The sequence below is a fragment of the Echinops telfairi genome, unplaced genomic scaffold (assembly GCF_000313985.2).
Source record: "Echinops telfairi isolate 266 unplaced genomic scaffold, ASM31398v2 ScPeMD7_2;HRSCAF=8, whole genome shotgun sequence".
In the NCBI taxonomy this organism is placed as follows: Eukaryota; Metazoa; Chordata; class Mammalia; order Afrosoricida; family Tenrecidae; genus Echinops; species Echinops telfairi.
In genome coordinates this window covers 25,863,270-25,882,741 of record NW_022103898.1, presented here as the reverse complement: position 1 = coordinate 25,882,741, position 19,472 = coordinate 25,863,270, and the positions used below count along the sequence as shown (strand labels likewise).

Genomic DNA, 19,472 nt, shown 5'->3' with positions numbered 1-19,472 from the left:
CTAGAAAGAACTCTGACAGCACCTGGGGTGGGGGGATGAAAGATGGGCTAGAAAGAACTCTGACAGCACCTGGGGTGGGGGTGGGGGTGGGGGGATGAAAGATGGGCTACCAATGGGAACCAATAAAACTAAGCCCGAATGCTCAGCAGAAACTATGCAGGCAAGAAGGCAATGGAATATATAAAACTCTAAAAGAAAAAAATAATAACCAGCAAAATTGTCTCCAAATCCAACAGTGTAATTAGGGCATTTCCAGATAAACTAAAATGAAAGGAATTTGTAAAAGCCCAAACAATTTATTTAAGAAATAGTAAGGGAAGTTCTTCTGACAGAGAACCAGATCAACCTTACAGAAATAGTAAGAGGGGAGAGGGGGGTGTGAAAAAGAGGAGCTGATGTCAAAGGGCTCAATAAGAAAGATAATTTACATATAACCCCCTCCCAGGGGGACAAACAACAGAAAAGTTGGTGAAGGGAGACAGTGGTCAGTGTTATACATGAAAAACAAAAATTTATAAATTATCAACTGTTCGTGAGGGAGGGCGGGTAGGGGAGGCAGGAAAATGAGCTGATATCAAGGGCTCAAGTAGAAAGAAAATGTTTTTTAAATGATGACAACATATGTACAAATGTACTTGACAGTCGAGTAGATATATGTAAGGATTTTGAGAAGAGCTGTAAGAACTCTCAATAAAATGATTGAAAAATACAGAAAGATAATATTTATAAATTGTTGATGTCAACAGTTGTACATGTCCATTTGATATAATGGATGTATGGATTGTTGCATAGCATATAAGAGCCCCCAATAAAATCATTTACTATTTTAAGAAAAAAGAAGGAAATAGGGGAGTTCTTAGGATAAAGGACAGTCACAATAGACTGAAAGTAATACATGTAAAAGCACTGTCCAGAAACCAAGCCAGATATACAAGTATTCAAAGTAAAACAAACCACAGACTCAAAGCAGGGAACCAAAGATATCGGTGTGTCCTGAAGGCAATTACAACAGATAGGGAACAGCAGGTACAGAACTTTGAAATGGAAGGAAGTCAAGTAGCAGTCAAGATTGAACAGGCTGTTTTAAACTCTAGAAGAAACCAGTAAATTACAGGATAGCTTCAAGGAAAATGAATAAATTTTATCAAAATGACAGAGGAAAATCTTGGTAGGCCCTAAAATAATAGCGGCGATGAAAGTGACAACACCCGTGCGCAAAATGACCTCAGCACAGAAAAGTGCGTTTTGCTCATTGAAAACAGTCACAAAGGGACAGATTTGTCTGAGCTGGAGAGTATTGTGCTGCATTTGTGGGGGGGTTTTATGCAGCTGTGGGACTCCAAATTCAGTTGGTGTAATAGTACCCTGTGAAAGCAGGTGGGGTCAGTAAGTAGAAACATCTTTGTAGGGAGGGTGGTAACTGTACACGTTAGTTTCATGGATGGACTGTTTGGGTTTTATGAATCAGTAAACTCAAGCAACAATAACTTAAGTCTTTGAAGTAAATTCTGAAATCCGTGAGGCTGTTGATAAGGGAGAATTGTTTTCTTTATTTGTCAGGGGGGAAAAGGGCTATAAGATAAATAAAATATTTCATTTCAGCCTCCAATGAGCTTATAATGAATGTAGCAAGACGTTTTCTGTGACATTGCTGACCTCACCATAGCTCTGTGAAAGTACACATGAGAAAAATGTGGGGAAACGTGCCCGATGGGATCAAAGGCGTGAGTGCCGTGACGTGTTGAAGAGTGGGGTAGATGGCCGAGGAGGCAGCAGAGAGGTGGCTGTCCGAAGTCCCTCACTCATCGTGACTCCTTGGTCTGCGCGTTCATGAATGTTTGCTGAGTCAGGAGCTAGCACACAGGAGCGCTGTAAATACGGCGTCTTCTGTATTGTTGAGGGAAATCGACACTGTAATTGACAGCAGCAGCATGCTCATTTTCTCTTTCCGTTGCGTCTGTGTCCGTCTCCATGTCACTAGGCGAGTGCCATTCTGCCGTCATTCAAGCAGTAGAAGATTTGGATCTGTCAAAGGTTCTTCCTTTGGGTCGTCAGCATGGAATCTTAAATAGCCTTGAAATAGTGTTGAAGAACATCAGTCATCTAATCAGTGCATACTTACCAAAAATTTTACAGATACTGCTCTGTATGACTGCCACGGTGTCACACATCCTTGACCAACGAGAACAGGTAAGCTTCCCCGTGGCTGCTCTCGGGCTAATCTCAGTATGATGATCACTTGGGAATTGGGCTGGGGCCTGATTTACTAATATCTCTCCAGGTTAACAGGAGAAAGGTGAGGCTTTCTATTCTCATACAGAGCTATAGTCTTAAAAACTCACTGGGGCAGTTCTACCCTGTCCTATATAGGATTGCTATGAGTCGGCATTGATTCAATGGCAGTGAGTAGGTTTCCAGGTTAAAGCCTTTGAAAACATTTCTTTAAAACAAGCTTCCATAATAACGGGGGATCGTCATTGTAATAGGTATTTATGTACGGCAAATACTGAAAACGGGGTAGGAGTGTAGGTTAATTCTATGTTTTATGCTATTCCCTAGCCAAATCCATGGGTGCTTGAGCTGATGTTTCTTAAACTCTAATTCCAAGATCTCGGGGTATAGGCTACCTTCCAACTCTCTTTCATCCGAGAATGGATAGAGAATGAACAGTACAGTGTTACCATCATCTTTGTGATTTTGAGACAGTGACTTCGGAGCTCCTTCAAGGGCAAATGCTTGGCTACCACAAGTGTAAAGTTCTGAGTGATAACCAGCAAGACCAGGCAAGGCCACCCAGCTGGCCACCTGTGAAGAGACTTCACCAGGTGGTACTGGGAAATATTTCTTAAATTATATCAAAATGTGTATAGACTCGGTTGAGACAAGGTATGTGGATGTAAGTGCACTCTCTTGAGGTTTAGAGGAGATTAACATCTTTAAAGACTGATGGCTTCTTAGAGAAAGTGGGACTTGAAGTCAAGATCCGGGTTCTTAATTTCTACCAATGACTCCCACTCAGCTAATGACAAATAGGCAGTTTTCACTTGGCCAAAATTCACTTCATTTGATTTATGCATATGCCCAGTGAACTGCCTCTCAGATGTGGTCCATTAGCATGAAGACCGCCAGCTAAACCGGCGTGCCACTTTTTTGACATTTGCATGGATGTAAGTGTGTGCTTTGTCAATGAAATAATAGTCTCTGATCACCAAGATCCAGAGCTTTAGAACATACTCCCCATTTTGGTTGGCACTGCTTTCTTTTTCTCATTCTTTCATGCATTCCTGCAAAAAATATTACTTGAGTTCCTACTATGTGTCAAACACTATTCTGGAAACTGCAGGTCAGCAGTGACCCCAACAACAATTCCTGTCTGTTCATTCATTCAGCAACTACTACTGAGCACACAGTGTGTGCCAGACATTGTCCTTGGTAGGGGTTGAGACCCGCAAGGACTCACTATCACGGGGAGAAAAATAGTAAGTGAATACAAATGAGTGCAATCATTTCCAATGGCCATACGTTCTGAGAGGAAATTATATTGGGAGCTCTCTGGAGATTGCTAACCCATTTCTGCAGATTCTCAATGCCATCTCCTCATCTCAGGGCGATTGATGGGCTCTGTGCCGCTTTCTCCTGACACTATGTCCTGAAAACTTGCCCAGCGGTAAGCTGTGGAAGAGGTGGGGCTCACCTCGCTGGTTTCTCCTCTCTGGATCACTGCCCTCTGCAGCACTGTGTACAATTCTCTGAAAATGGTCTTTGCGTGTATTTTGTTGTTAGTTGCTGAAGAGAGGAGTATAGATCTGGTCTTAGTTATTCCATTTTGACTGGAAACGAACCCCCCAAAATCTGCCATACAGGATCAGGCGGTACAGTCCTCAGACAACGACACAGGCTGAGAGTGGTTTGTGTTCATAACAGAGTAGACAGCCAAACTCACTGCAAAGAGTCAAAGCCAACTTAGAGCAGCCCTAGAGGCCAGAGTGGAACTGCCCCTGTGAGTTTCCCAGACTGGACGGGAGTAGAAAGCCCAATCATGGAGAAAGCTGGTGGTTTCAAACTGCTGACCCTGCAGGTTGCAGCCTACCACATAACCACAATGCTACCAGGACTCCTTGAGTAGACAGCCAGAGAGGTGGGAAAAACAGTGCCATCAAGCCAGTTCTCCCTTGTGGTGACCCCTTGTATGTCTGAATAGAACTCTGTTCCATAGGATTGTCAGTGACTGGTTTTTAAGATTTGTTTCCAGGCCTTTCTCAAGGTACTGCTGCATGGACTAGAATTTCCAACCTTGCACTTAGCAGCCTAATGCGTTATCAATTTGCATCTCTAAGAGAATTGCTATCATTAAGTCAATTCTGATAACAACCCTATGAACAGGGTAGAAGTAGTCCATCGGTTTCCAAGGCTGTAAATTTTTACAAGAGTAGAAAACCTCATTTTTCTTCTGTAGAGGGGCTGGTGGAGTTGAATCGCCAATGTTGTGGTTAACTGCCCAGCTCTTAACCCACTACTTCACCAGGACTCCTTATTGCTTTACTGATAAAGCCAAATTTGCCCTAGGATAAAGGCTGCTCTGGTTCTACACTTTTTTCCCAAGTAAATACACTGTATCCCAAAACAAAGCTTTATGTGATTTAAGTGAAAAGAATAAAGTTAAGCAGTATCTGGCATCCAGTCAAATAATGGGAGGGGGAAAAATTGACCCATAATTAGAAGAAAAACCAATAGAAATAGCACAGATGATAGGTAAAAATACTTAAAAAGCTATTCTAAATATACTTCTTGTGATCAGGAAAGTGTAAGTAATGTTTAGAGAGACGTAGGAAATACAAAATATTTTAATGAAGTGATGTGGTAGTGGCCAGGAGGGCGATGGAGAGTGGCAGCTCTTACCAGGGCCCTCTGGTCAGGGTCCTCTCAGAGGACGTGCTAATTGAGTTGTGCTTGCATCTACCCTCTGAATTTTGTTTAACCCAGAAGTTACTCAGTAGCACAGTTTTACTCCCAGGTCAGTAATCGCTAACTCAAAAGATCATTTATATAATTTCACAGTTCATTAGTGAGTGAGGTGTTAAGCTTGCTGACAGATAGGAGCTGTTTTTTTGTGGGTTTTTTTTAATTCTTAAGTAAGTTCAAGGAATTCTTTGAGGTGTTGTCATGAATTATTGCACAATTATATTGCTTAAGTGAGTTAAAGTTGTACACGTATGTGTTTGAACCAAGTTATCCATTGACTTTTCCTCTCTTTTTTTCTTTTTTAAAAAACCATCTTATTGGGAGTTAATACAGATATAATATCATTCCATACTTCAGTCACATCAAGCAGTATTGTACAATTGCCATGACAGTCAGTTTCAAAACATTATTTTCCTTCCTGAACTCATTGACCTCAGCCTCCTTTTACGTGCCCCCCCAACATCACTGTACACCACCCCCACCCCCAATAAACCCTTAATCTGTTTTCCTTTTGTTTTCCCTCCTCTGTATTTCATAGCGTTGATTGACACTGAGATAGGTATAGTTAAGATTGACCTGCTTTTGCTGTTGTGTGTTTGTGTGTTGTGTTTTTTGGTACATGTGAATAAGATGAAGGAGCCCTAGCCACCTTGAAAGCCTTTGGAGGTCGTTTAACTAAGTCTGATGAGTTGGCATCTACTCAAAGGCAGTGGATTTATTTTATTTTATTTAGTTTTAAGCAACAAGGGTAGATTCACAAATAGCAACTCCTCTAGGAAGGAAAAACGAAAACCAAGCTCACGCCATCGAGTCACTACTGACTCATAGTGACCCCCTGTGCTCTCCCAGATTGCAACAATTGACGGGAGTAGAAATCCCAGTCTGTCTCCTGGGGAGCTGCTGGTGGTGGTATTGAACTGCCTACCATGTGGATCACAGCCTAGCATATAACCACTACACCACCAGGGTTCCTCCTAGGAAATCAAGGTTTCTACAGTTACCCATTTTCAGAGATTTTCTCCAGTTTACTCACCAACCGTAACCTGGGCACGGGACTACCAAAATGAAATGTGTAGAGCCTTCCAGAATGGACAGTGAGCTGGTCAGAGAGTGTGGTCTTTGATCTCGTGTTTGGTGATGGCAGTTTGCTTGCAGGGTTCATGATCCCTTGTTCCCAGATACCAGGTAAGTCATGGTCTGTCATCAGAGGGATGCAGCTGAGAATGACATGCCAGTAGAACCGAAGTACAGTGGAGAGACCTGCAGCTATGTCACCTTGTGCTTGCCTGTCATTTCTGCTGTCTTTGCAACTGTATAATGAGGTTAACTAGCTAACAAGTCAGTGGTAGGAAGTCGATGTGAGTCTGCGGGCTAGCATGATTCCTCAGGCTGCCACAATAAAATTGTGGCATCCTTGTTCATATTTGTTTGCATTGGCAATGTCTTGTTTCAGATTCTAAGACCACTTTTTCTATCTGAGTATCCAATTTTCATGACAAGTCACTGGAATCATATTGGCTTTCTTCTCAGCGTCTCAGCTAGGAAACTTGTTATTCACTATATGTATTATAGAGTTAGTGTTCTCGTCATTAATTTGAAGGTGGGTTTAGATTTTAATGGAGTTAATAAAGGTCAGGTGTAAAAACGTTTTTTATAATCCTCAAACGTGTGTGTGTGTGTGTGTATCATATGCAAAAATAAGTCGCCAAGTTTATCAATCAACCTCAAACCAAGCCCACTGCCATTCAAGTGACTATATTGGGTGTCCAAAAGGGTAGCACTTTACAGGAGCAAACAGCCTCATCTTTCTACCAAGATATTAACAGGGCTGGGGGAGAGCAAGGGCCTTCATCTTCTCTCCTTTTGTAAAATTCTTGTGTTTGTTACAAACACAAGACCTACGCCTCTCCATCCTTTAAGGTCCTGTGGAAATTCTGCCTCTTCCATGAGGCTTTGACCTCAAGTTTCCAGTGACCCCTCACTCAGCAACTTGCTCTAGTACTTTATCATCGATCACATAATTTTAGACATTTTCCTTCAGTTAGATTTTCAGGACTATTGATAGGGGACATTGAACCTATTGATGGGGGAATCAATAAATGATTTCATAACTCAGAGGAAAGGAAATGTCAGAAGTGGCATTATGTCTCCAGATTTTTTCAAAGTATGCTGCTAATTCAGATGTCCCGTTTATGCGTGTGCCCACAAACACAGACTTCTATTTCTTCTGCCACGTTGGACTACAGGTAATATCTGGGTTATGAATGTGTTTCCTTCCTAATTCTGTCTTGAAATTTTGATTTATGTATATGTCAGAAGAATTAGGTACAATTTCAACAATGTATCTAACATCAGTTAAATATCTCTCTCAGTATATTTGTATCTTTTTATGCATCCCAAAACAAAACTCACTATCAAATCTATTCTGACCCAGTGGCCTTTCAGGGTTTCCAAGCCTGTAAATCTTTACAGAGCAGCTGGTGGGTTCTAGCCGCTAACCTTGTGATTTCCTGTGCCACCAGAGCTCGTCAATGACATTAAAGAAATACTTCTGGATACGCTAAACCATAGATTCCCAAATTTATTTGGCCTACTTCTCCTTTTTCAAGGGGAAAAAAAAATTACCCATACACACAGGCATTTAGAAACTCTTGCCTCGTAGCCCGTAATCCAAGATAAAGTATTGGTATCTGCTTTTGCAGCCCCAAACCTGCATGCCCGGGGGTCAGTAGTGTCTACTTTGGGAACCACTGCACTAAAACTTCTCTTTTTTTTTAAACTTTCCATGTTACTTTATTCAGTTGGCCAGCTTCATTCTATTTCCATTTTTAAGCAAAAAGCATTTATTTTATTATCTTTTTTTTATGATTAATTGGGATTTGATACATATATAATTCCATATTTCAATCACATCAAGTAGAATTGTACAATTGCTGACAAAGTTTTAACTGTTCATGTCAGATTTATGCCTTTATTCTTCTGTACTCCACTCTCCCAAGCACTCTGTTTAGTGATCTCTTTCTTCCCATCCCACAATTTTAGACAGGGGGAGTTCTCCAGAGGCTTATTTCCTATGTAGGTCCACAAATGACTCTTGGGCTCCCACTGTCATCCATCGCCGTCTGCACACTGTGTTCTCACAGGACAGTGATGTTTCGGTACTGGTCACAACGTTGTGCATTGTATATACCTCCAGTTTTTAATATAATAGGTTTTACAGGAATCAGTTCATAACTAGAGGTGGTAAGTTGAATGTTCGTAACCCAGGGGTTGTCTGTATATATGTTAAGATTTTTCTGTGCCTTAATTAAAAGTCTTGGAGTCACTGTGAGCTATGCTTTGGACTGGTAATGTCAAGTTTGGTGGTTCAAATCCTCCAGCTGCTCCATTGGAGAAAGAGGGTGTCTGCTTTCATAAAGATTTAGTGTAAGAAACAAATTTAAACAACAACAATATATAATTGAATAGCAGTAATAATATATAATTGCTCAAGTATTCATGAGGGTGGGGAGTGGGGGAGAGGAGCTGATACCAAGGGCTCAAGTAGAAAGAAAATGTTTTGGAAATGTTGATGGCAACATATGTACGAGTGTGTGTAATACAATTGAAGGATGGATTGTCACAAAATTTGTAAGAGCCCCCCCCTAATAAAATGATTAATAATAAAAATAATTAAAACTATTTAGTCTTGGAAACCCTAGGCTTGCTCTCAGTTGGAATCAACTCAGTGGCAGTGGTTTGAGTTTGGGACTCATTAAATGTGAATTGAAATTGGCTCCATGTTAGTAGATTTTGGCTATCAGTTAACTGCATAAATTATTCCTCTATGTAGAAAGATCCTAAGTCATTTAGTCTAGACTAGTTTGAACAGGAATGAAAGTGAGTTGCATTTTGAATCAAGGCTGCACATGTGTGTATTTCTCCCCTAGTCTACGGCCTTCCAATGGCAAAAGGTTTTATTTTAGTTAGAATCTTTTCTGAGGAAAGAACAGGACTCTATCTGATTAGTTGACAGTTATTTGAGTAACAATGTGAAATAATGTGGACTATAAAACAGCTGCTCCTACTGTGGGCTAGCTTTTCCCTGAGGGCACTGCTGTGACTTTATACTAGACATTGATAATGAGATACCTCACATTTTATTGCCCACCACCACCACTCCCCCCAAGTCTCCACTCTCCGTGCTTAAGGAGAAAAGCCAGAGTTCTCTAGAGAATCAGAGCCAATGTCAACAGATTTAATCAAAGAAATTCCCATCAGGTTCTTAGGCAGCTGAACAAGAGTGCTCCCTGAGGAGGTAGGGGCAGAAAATGATGTTTTTTGAGTACAGGATCTTTGTTTTTTAGATACAACTGAGGTTTATTAATCCGCTGAAAAATTTGAGACGTCTTGGGATCAAAATGGTGACTGATATCTTTTTGGATTGGGAGTCCTATCCATTCAGAACAGAAGAAATTGATGCTGTGTTTCATGGTGCCGTTTGGCCCCAGGTAAACCTTGATCTCTCTGTTCTTTTTGCTCATATACCTTCAGCTTCTTTAATGTTGTTTTATTCTTTATTTTTAATTCTCCACCACAACTAAGTGGACCACTCAGACATGACTGTTTTCATCTTTTCTTTTACATCAAGCTCCCTTTATTTCTGGACATTTTAGAAGATCTTTGTTTACTTCTGTTGTTGGTGTTAGATGCTGTTAAGTCGATTTGACTCATACCAACCCCATGTCCATAAGGTTTTCTGGTGTGAGAATGGTAACATCCGACCTCCTCTGACATCACAGGGGGAAGAAGAAATCAAACTCACCAGTCCAAGGCCAATTCCTGTGAGGTGGATTCAGATGACTTTACCAATTGCTGCCCCTCCCCCAGCCCCCGGCACACTTCTTCTGTACAGGGTTCCATACTTCATTGCAAGGCCAAACTCAGATGACACAACTAGGGGTGTATTAGGAAAGTTAACAGGTTACAATTCAGGTTCACAAATGCTCCAGACACAGTTCTTCAGTCAGGATAGACTCTTCCCAACCATTCCTGGACAGCAGTCCTCTTTCTGGTCCTCAGCCTCTCAGCCAAGCATCCCCTTGGACTCTTTTAGCTTCACTGTTAAGTGCCCAAAGGACACACATGGCGTTCTACCATAAGCCTCAGCCAAAGACACTCAGCTCTGGTTCTGTGTGTCAGCAAAACCTAGCTCCCCCAATTAAGGCCTGGAGGTATCACACTCTGCATGTGAGCCTCCTGTTCCAAGGCATTCCGCTCTACTTGCTCAATGGAACAGAAGCCCACGCACTGATTTCATGCTATGAGTCTCGCTTCTGTTGCTGCCACTCCTCTCTGCTGCTCTGGAGTCACACACAGGGGTCTTGAGATTCAAAGGACATGCTCCAATACTGGCTCTTCTTTCTTTCTTCTATCTCTGTCTGAGATGGCTCATTTTATACCCTACAAGATGGCAAAATGACAGCCCTCCTATTAGAGCAAATATTCACAATTACAATTAGTGACCGTTAGCAATCACTCACAACTGAATCATATAATCTTATCAGCATCTTCTTTTCCTTCCACACCCCCACTTTTATTAAATGGACACATCAGGAAAAGAGGACATGTAGTTACTCTGCCTGGTCCCACCCAGTTGCTTGGTGTGAGTGGAGAGAAAACTGGCTAGAAGAACCATATCAAGGAAATCCCTGTAGATATTCAGGCTTAATCTTTACAGGATCAGGTGATCCTTAGTCTTTTGCCTGTGAAGCCACTGGTTGTGTTTGAACCACTAACCCTTCAGCTAACAACTGAAAACTTAAGTGTGGTGCCACCAGGACTTCCGTCTTTGCCACTACTGCCCCTAATTTCCGCAGTGTCTAGCATTTACACTCAGGGATCATTTGGTTTTGTTTCAAGCAAATGTAGCAATTTTTGTAGCACCTGACATAGTGAGCGCCAGGCCTTCGAGAAGCTGGTATTGTTACTTGTTGGGTTTCTCAGTGGTGACTACTCTGGTGGTGAAAATAGACGTATACAGCCAGAAGACAGTAGGAAAGGCTTATGTTTTTGCATAGATTCTTTCTGGTGCCAGTTACTTCTGGCACTTGACACCTAAATGGGTTCTTCCGTGTCTTCCTTCCCAGTGCCCAGCACTTTGTGGACCATCTTTGTCATTTGTCCTGTGTGTGTGTTTTATTTTGAATTCCTTAATTTTTTGTCTGCGTGCCCTCTAAATGTCCAACTCTGCCTTTCAGCATGGTCTCTGGGCCTAGTTCTGCATTTTAGTTGTTTTGAGAAAAATTTTTCCATACAGTTTTGTCGATGTTTTTATTTTGTGCTGTTTTATGTGTCTCCCAGATCACCAGGCTTGGATCTGAGAGCCAGTATTCTCCTACTCCTTTGCTGAAGCTCATTAGTGTCTGGAGCAGAAATGCAAGGTATAACCTTTTTTTTATTTCCTCTCAAAAAGGTGTTTAAAATAAATTTACATAAAACTAGTCTGTTGTTGGTTTCAACTCCTAGTGGCCCCAGGTGACAGAACTGTCCCATAGGGTTTTCTAGACTGCCAGATCTCTTTTCCATGGAGATCCTTTTTTGATGGATTCAAACAGCCCACTTTGTGATTAGCAGCCAAGTGTTTAATCATTCTACCATGAACCCAAAACCCAATGCCATCGAATTGATTTCAACTCATAGCAACCCTACTTAGAGTTTCTGTAACTAGACCTTTACAGGAGTCGACAGCCTCATCTTACTCGTGAGAAGGAGCTGGTGGGTTTGAACTGCCAACATTGGGGTGATCAGCCCAGCACCTAACCAACAGTGGCATATAATATAATTTAAAGTCTTCTCATATGGTAAAGTACTTCAAGTGTAGTTAAAAGAACACTGCGGCTAAATGAAGGCATGGGAAGATCTCAGAAGATGTGATTTAAAGGCACAGGGCATTGTTGGTGCCATCCTGACAGCCATCTTATATAGAAATAAGCAGCCACTGTGTCGATCATTTCTACAGAAAAGTGCAGGTTGCCAAACAATATATGTAATGTGATGCGTTAAAGCATTGTGTGTGTTTGAAGTACAATAGAATAAGGCTTGAAAGATAATATGAGTAACTCCTGACAGTTAAGCCTTGGGGGTGGGCCAGTAGGGAATGGAAAACTTCATGGTGTACCTTTGCAAGTATTTAAATTATTTATAGCATTCATGATATATTACTTAAAAATAAATGGTCAAAATAAAATTTTGCTGCTTAGTATAAGTTAAAGTTGTATATCATGCCAGAGTGAGTATATTTTTGTTATTTTTCCAGTTTCATTAAAATGCACAGGTTTAGAAATATTGGGATAAGAAGGGTGTTGTTAACATTTAATGGTATTAGGTAAAGACTTAGCAGATCATGAACCACTCAAAAGAGGAGTACATGTAAAGATTTGTAGTCAGCAAATCCAAGGACAAGGGAGGGAACAACAAGTGATCAAAAATCAATGGCGAGGAGGACGTAAGATGCCTGGTGGGATTTGATCAAGTGCAATGTAACCGAGAGGAGTTACTGAAAGCAGAATAAAAATCGAATATGATAGTGGGACAAGAGGAAGGTAAAAGTAAATAGAGGAAAGAACTAGGCAGTAAGGGACCAATAATGAGAGTAGTGATACCTGGAGGGTGGGGGTAAGGTGGGGGGAGAGAGGGGAAACTGATCACAATGTTCAACATATTATCTCCCCACCCCCCCAGGGACAAACAACAGAAAAGTGGGTGAAGGGAGACAGTGTGGGACTTAAGATAGGAAAATAATAATAATTTATACTTTATCAAGGGTTCATGAGGATGGGGGAAGGAGGGGAGAAAAATGAACCCTGGCACCAAGGGATCAAGGAGAAAGAAAATATTTTGAAAATGATGAGGGCAGCATATGTATAAAAGTGCCTGACACAAAGAATGGATATATGGATTGTGATAGGAACTGTAAAGGCCCCCAAATTCTTTGAGAAAATCACCATCCTGAGTTGATCTCTGACTTGAATTTACTGGGTTGGCAGATCCCTTCCCAAGCTACTTTTGATTGGGACTTGCTTTTGAAGGCACCTGTGAGACTGAGGAGTATATGCCTGGGAGGATTTGTGAAGTCATTCACTGATCCCAGAAACACATTTTATTTGGAATAAACCCACGCAGTTGGGAACCAGAACCCTAGTAGCAATACTTTTTGACTTGCCCTGATGTAAACTCTGAGCACATTTCAATACACATCCACTGCTATGGGAATTTCAATAGAAGTCAACCCTTCTTCCAGGTGAGCATTAAAACATGCCTCAAAGTTAAAACACGGTTCCAGTGCCTGCCGTGTCTGCGGTGATGTGGCTGCCAACTTCCCCTAACCAAAATCAAGCAATGTGAGGAAGAGAATGAGTGGGTGTCCAAGGATGTGGCTGTATACCTTAAGTTAAAAATAAGACAAAGCAAAACCCATCTGTCTACTTGATTCTGACTTGATTTCCACTCAATCCAATCCCTGACACAGTTCAATCTCTCTCTTGGAACATTAAAAATATTGACCATAGATCAGCCCTACCTGCATTTGTACAAATACAAGTAAAATGCTAGATCTCTGTGTAGATGAAGGATATGTGTTTATATTTGATTGGCACTGTCTGAGACTAAGAAAGTCTCAAAATAATAGAAATAGTCTCAAAATTACTATGAAATAGTAGAAACCTTCATGAAACAAAAAGGTACAAAGGCACAGTGATTGCTTTTTTATAATATACCCCATCGGGGTGGATACACATGGGAAGGTGGTGCTGCCACTTTTCTTCACTGAAGAAATTGGTGGCCATAGATTTCCACCACATCAAAATGGTAGTCTTGGCATCCCTAGGGGACATAAATCATGTTCCTTTTAAATATTCCTTGAGTTTGGCATACAAAGAAAAGTCAAAAGGGGCAATAATCAGGATTGTAAGGTAGATGGGGTAATTTTCCCAATGGAATTCTCATAGAAAAGGGCTTGCTATCCTCAAAGAACAAGCAAGTGCCTTGTGGTGAGAAAAAAGGAGAAATTCTGCAGTACAACTTTCCTGGCTTTTTTCTCACCAGTATAATTTCTGAAAATGTCTTCATACAAGCCCCTTTGGAAATAGAGGAAAGAAGTAGGAGGCAAAGGACAGTTATAGAGGTCTAAGTACAGGCATGTACAGATGTCAGTATATTTATATATATGGATAGGGAAATAGATCTATGTGCATATACTTATATGTTAAGTATTAAGGCAACAGACAGACAGTGGGCCTCTATTCAAGTATTCCCTCAACACAAGAACACTTCATTCTAATCTGGCATTCTGTGATGCTCACCTTCCTGAAATGCTTGCTGAAGACAAAATGGGTGCATAAGCAAATGTGAAGAAAGCGGATGGTGCGTGGCTATCAAAAAATATAGCATCTGGGGTCTTAAAGGCCTGAAGATAAACAGGCAGCCATCTAGCTCAGAAGCAACAAACCCCAAATGGAAGAAGCACACCAGCCTGTGTGATCATGAGGTATCAGGTGAACTCAGGACAAGAAATACTTGAGAGTGATCCTATAATATAGTATCCAAACTCTAATACTCTGGAGCCTGTAACGAGACATTATAAATAGTTGCCAGGGCGAGCACTATGCACTAGAGCTGGACCAGGTTACTCTTTCAAAAGATACTCTTCTTCTTCGACCCTACATGGTCTCTCTGCTTCTCCTACTCCTGCAAGGAATGCACTGTGATGTCAAATTGTTCAAGAAATTGTTGATAGGCCACCTTGGGGTTACAATTGATTTGAATGAGCCTTTTGCAATGATTTTGGCAGCAGTTGAAAGCAGCTTTCACATGCCTAAGACCTGAAAATATTTAGATAACGTACAACATAGCACAGCCTCAGAAGCCACACTCACCTAGCTTCAAATCCTAGCACTTCTGTGTGTTCTTTGGCAATGTTGGCCTCTAAGTATCATCACCTGCAAGATGGAAATAATAAGAGGACGTGCCTCATTGAAATCAGAGATGCTGTATATAAACTGTCTTGTTCGGGCCTGCCATCAACCCAACCCAAACACTACCATCAAGTGGATTCCAGCCCACAGTGCCTCTAATCCATAATAGAACTGTCCCCACAAAGTTTCCCACAGTGTAAGTTTTGGTGGAAGCTGACTGCCGCAGCTGTCTCCCTTGCAGCAGCTGGGAAGTTCCAACCGCTGACCTTTTGGGCCGCAGCTGAGTTCTTGAGCCACTGTGCTACCTGGGCTCTGGAGCCTGCGTATACACATTTGCCTAAAAACCAGCACACAGCAACATGGGAACGAGAGTACAGGCCAAACATTGTGTCCAGCTAGGCAACATTCAGAGATAGGGATCACTTGTCATGGGAGTTATGGATCCATTCCCAATCCCATTCCCTGAGACTTACACAAAAGGTACAGATGCCCTGCCTAGCAATAATATGCCAACAAAGGCAGGCAACACAGGTTTTGCCAGCCAAGAGCAAAGCAGCATTTGCTTTGCTTTAATGCTAACAATTCTTTAGGAGGGATAAACTGGAAAACCTCAGAGTGTGGTCGGTTGTGATCATACCTTTCTGCCCAAGGAATCTGAGGAATAGTATGGGCAGAGGACCTTGAGTGGCACAGGGAGTTTGTGCCCAGCTGATAAGTGAAAGGTTGGCGGTTTGAACCTAGTGACACCTGGCAATGCAGGAAACTGGAGGTCTGTTCCCTATAATGCACAGGGTCTCCATGAGTCGGAACTGGCACGGCAGCAAGGACCTTGGCTTTGGCCTTGCTCCCAGGTGCTGTGTTCTGTTTGCTAAGGTTGAGGTTCTGCATCTAATATGCACTCACTGTTAACAAAGGCTTCATAGTTACATGGATAAAGCACTGTCCTTCCAGACAAGGCTTCTCTGGAAAGAACTCTCAATAGGAAAAGTCTGAAAGGTGTAGATGAAGAGTTTTCACTTTTTTTTATTATATGTTTATAATAAAAGGCTAGCATTGTTCAGGTCTAACCTGAAAATTATTTTCATTACTGAGTCTCATATGAAATGTTATAAAGCATCCAATTCAGTATAGACTGTTCCTTTGACAGTGAGGAAAAGAAACAAGCAGATACACAGTCATTTTGTATGCCAATATTCAACCCAGCCATGTCCATTCTAAACCCAGCAACCTCATCCTAAAAAACTTAGCACTAAAATAATAGTAATAAATTTTTTTAAAATAAAAGGCTTAGCCTATCTTTGAATACTTGCTTTTAGGAAGGGCTTAGACTATAGAGTTTGACTTGATTCAAATCTCAGCTCAACCTCTTCTTAGCTCTATGTCTTAAAGTTTGCTCATCGTCATGTGGGAATAATGGCACTACTTCAAAGAGATGTTATGAAGATTAAACAAGTGTGCATGAAGTGCCTAAATGTAATATTTATAAGATACTCAGAAGTAGTATATGTCACATATTCCTTATTAAAGTATTGCCCCATTTATAGAGGTCTAAATAAAGGCATGTACATATATAAATATATTTATATATGAAGATGGGGAAATAGATTTATGTGCATATATTTATAGGTTTAGTATTAAGGTAGCAGATGGACATTGGGTCTTTACTCAAGTACTCTCTCAATGCAAGAATACTTTGTTCTATTAAACTGGCATTCCATGATGTTCACCTTCCCGACACAATCGCTGAAGACAAAGCAGGTGCCTAAGCAAATGTGGTGAAGAAAGCTGATGGAGCCTGGCTATCAAAAGATATAACGTCTAGGGTCTTAAAGACTTCCAGGGAAACAAGCGGCCATCTAGCTCAGAAGCAACAAAGCCCACATGGAAGAAACACAACAGCCTATGTGATCATATCATTGTGAATGAGGAGGAGTGGGGACCCAAAGCCCATCTGTAGGTAACTGGACATCCCCTTACAGAAGGGTTGCAGGGAGGAGACTAGCCAGTCAGGGTGCAGTGTAGCAATGATGAAACATACAACTTTCCTCTAGTTCCTAAATTCTTCCTTCCCACCTCCCGCCCCCACTATCATGATCCCAATTCTACCTTACAAATCTGGCTAGACCAGAGGATGTACACTGGTACAGATAGGAGCTGGAAACACAGGGAATCCAGGACAGATAATCCCTTCAGGACCAGTGGTGAGTGTGGCGATACCTGGAGGGTGGGGTAGAAAGGGGGAACCGATTACAGGGATCTACATATAACCTCCTCCCTGGGGGATGGACAACAGAAAAGTAGGTGAAGGGAGACGATAAATTATCAAGGATTCGAGAGGAAGGGGAAAAAAACAAGCTGATGCCAGGGGCTTAGGTGGAGAGCAAATGCTTTAAGAATGATGAGGGTAATGAATATACAAATGTGCTTTATACAATTGATGTATGTATGGATTATGATAAGAGTTGTATGAGCCCCCAGTAAAATGATTGAAAAAAATTAATGAAATATTGCCCCTTGGAATGATCGGTGATTTATTGTTTGTGTGCACGTGCATATGTGTGTACATATATGAGGAATGCTTCAAAAAGGTAGTGAAAAAATTCTATTGTCTCTTAGCTCCATTTTCCCACAAATTTTTTGAAGCACCCTCACATATGCGTACACACCAGTCCTTAAATACAGTGAAACTTGTGTGAGCCAGAACTGGATGGGGTGGCCTTGTTCTGTTTCCGATGTTTTCCATCTTTAACAGGACCTCGGCACTTTCTCCCGCTCATTTTAGTGGGAAATACTTGAGTTTTCCCTCCTTCTCTGACAGGTTTCCAACTCTCACCGGTTCTACTGTAGACATTCAAACACATATTTGCATACACGTGTGTTTTGCGCCCAGCATAAAAATTAATAAGGAACGTTTTCAAAAAGAAATATATTGAGCAAAATGAGATGATTGTCTTCTTGTTTTTCTTGCAGATATTTTCCTTTTCTGGCTAAACAGAAACCGGGGCACCCTGAGTGTGATATTTTGACCAATGTTTTTGCAATTCTCTCAGCAAAGAATCTGTCCGAAGCCACAGCCAGTATTGTGATGGAAATAGTTGATGACCTTCTGAACCTTTCAGATTTTGAGCCCACAGAACTAGTCCAGAGCTTGCCAGTGACCGGCTGTGTCTACCCCAATATAGCAGAAAATGCAGATGGTATGTGTACTGGACAAAGCGGGGGAGAATGGCTTCTGAGGTAGCTGCTTTCGTTCAGAAGGAAAAGGTCACCAGAATCGGGCTTTTCTCAGCCTGTGCTCATCCATCTGTCTTCTTGGGAACTTGATAGTAATTTATATGAACTGAACCCTCTGCAGTACTGGGAACTGCTCGCGGGGGTGGGGGGTGGGGGTGGGGTGTCCCCAGGGGGTTCCCCGTGATTTCCACAGTTACGTCCTTAAAGTCGTCTGTCCATACTGTGTCAGCATTGCCTTTCCTGTTACCCAAATGGGCTGAAAGAAAGCTTTGTGGGGTCTCTCTTGTACAGTCTTAATTAACCTAGTGATACAGCTATCTCGAGTAAGGAGAAAATAACTGAATTTTTAGACTTGAAATTCCAATGACATTTTCATAGTAGTTGGGTGCTTTTGGGGGGGTGTTATAAAGATAGAATTATGCTTTACGAGAGTAGTTTATTAAAATCAAAACATCAATCACTGTCTATTTCAGAGTCTGTCACAGTCGGCGGAAGATTAATTCTACCTCATGCACCTGCAATTCTTCAGTATCTCAGCAAAACCACGATAAGTGCAGAAAAGGTGAAAAAGAAAAAGAATAGAGCACAAGTCAGCAAGGAACTTGGCATTCTTTCAAAGTAAGTGCCATATTGATACTTTGTAAAAATACTATTACGACCCATGGTTTGTTTTGTTGTTGTTATTGTTGTTGTTTTTAAGTGTAACGCAGCACTCAATTGTTTGAGCATGGTGGTAAGAAGTCAAAACTGTTTCAGTATTTTAAATGCCCCATTTTTAATATGGGGTCTTATTTCCCCGTAAAAGGAACAAAACACTAAACCTACAGCACCATCATGATGTGCTCCATTAAAGGAACGAGCATTTCAAAATTCAAAAACATGTATAGATTTACTTGTCTAGCCTTTGCACATTTTGTTTAAATTTTTGAGTTTTGTAAAACCTCATAATTTTTTTAACTTAATTGATAAAAATAATTTATCAGGTTGGTTGGTTGGTTAATTGGGTTTTTTGTTTTGTTTTGTTTTTGTAAGCATCGTTCTTGCAAGGGTTTTTAAACAAATCAATTTAACAGTAGGTCCAGTAATGCAAGTTGGTGATCCTGAGTACAAGAAATGATACCCTCGCTCCCCCCCTTGCCCCCCCCCCCCAAAAAAAAATTTATTCCAAATTAGATTGCACAGATTCGCTGGTTCTCAGAAGCGGACCACCAGGCCTTTCTGCCTAGTTTGCTGTAGCCTGAAAGCTCAGCTTAAAAACCTATTCAGGGTCATCCCAGCAACACGTGAGCCTCCACAGACAGTGAGGTGCACTGGCTGGGGATT

General features: G+C 41.3%; 1 protein-coding gene across 1 annotated transcript in view; it reads left to right on the top strand.

The window, feature by feature from the left end:
• UTP20 (UTP20 small subunit processome component) overlaps positions 1 to 19,472 on the top strand; it is a 110,659-nt gene that overhangs the window by 52,303 nt on the left and 38,884 nt on the right. Inside the window, exons 27-31 of the mRNA XM_004700358.2 lie at positions 1,982 to 2,190; positions 9,309 to 9,452; positions 11,305 to 11,384; positions 17,886 to 18,112; positions 18,623 to 18,767. Coding sequence (XP_004700415.1) covers positions 1,982 to 2,190; positions 9,309 to 9,452; positions 11,305 to 11,384; positions 17,886 to 18,112; positions 18,623 to 18,767 — 805 coding nt within the window. The remainder of the gene's footprint in view (positions 1 to 1,981; positions 2,191 to 9,308; positions 9,453 to 11,304; positions 11,385 to 17,885; positions 18,113 to 18,622; positions 18,768 to 19,472) is intronic.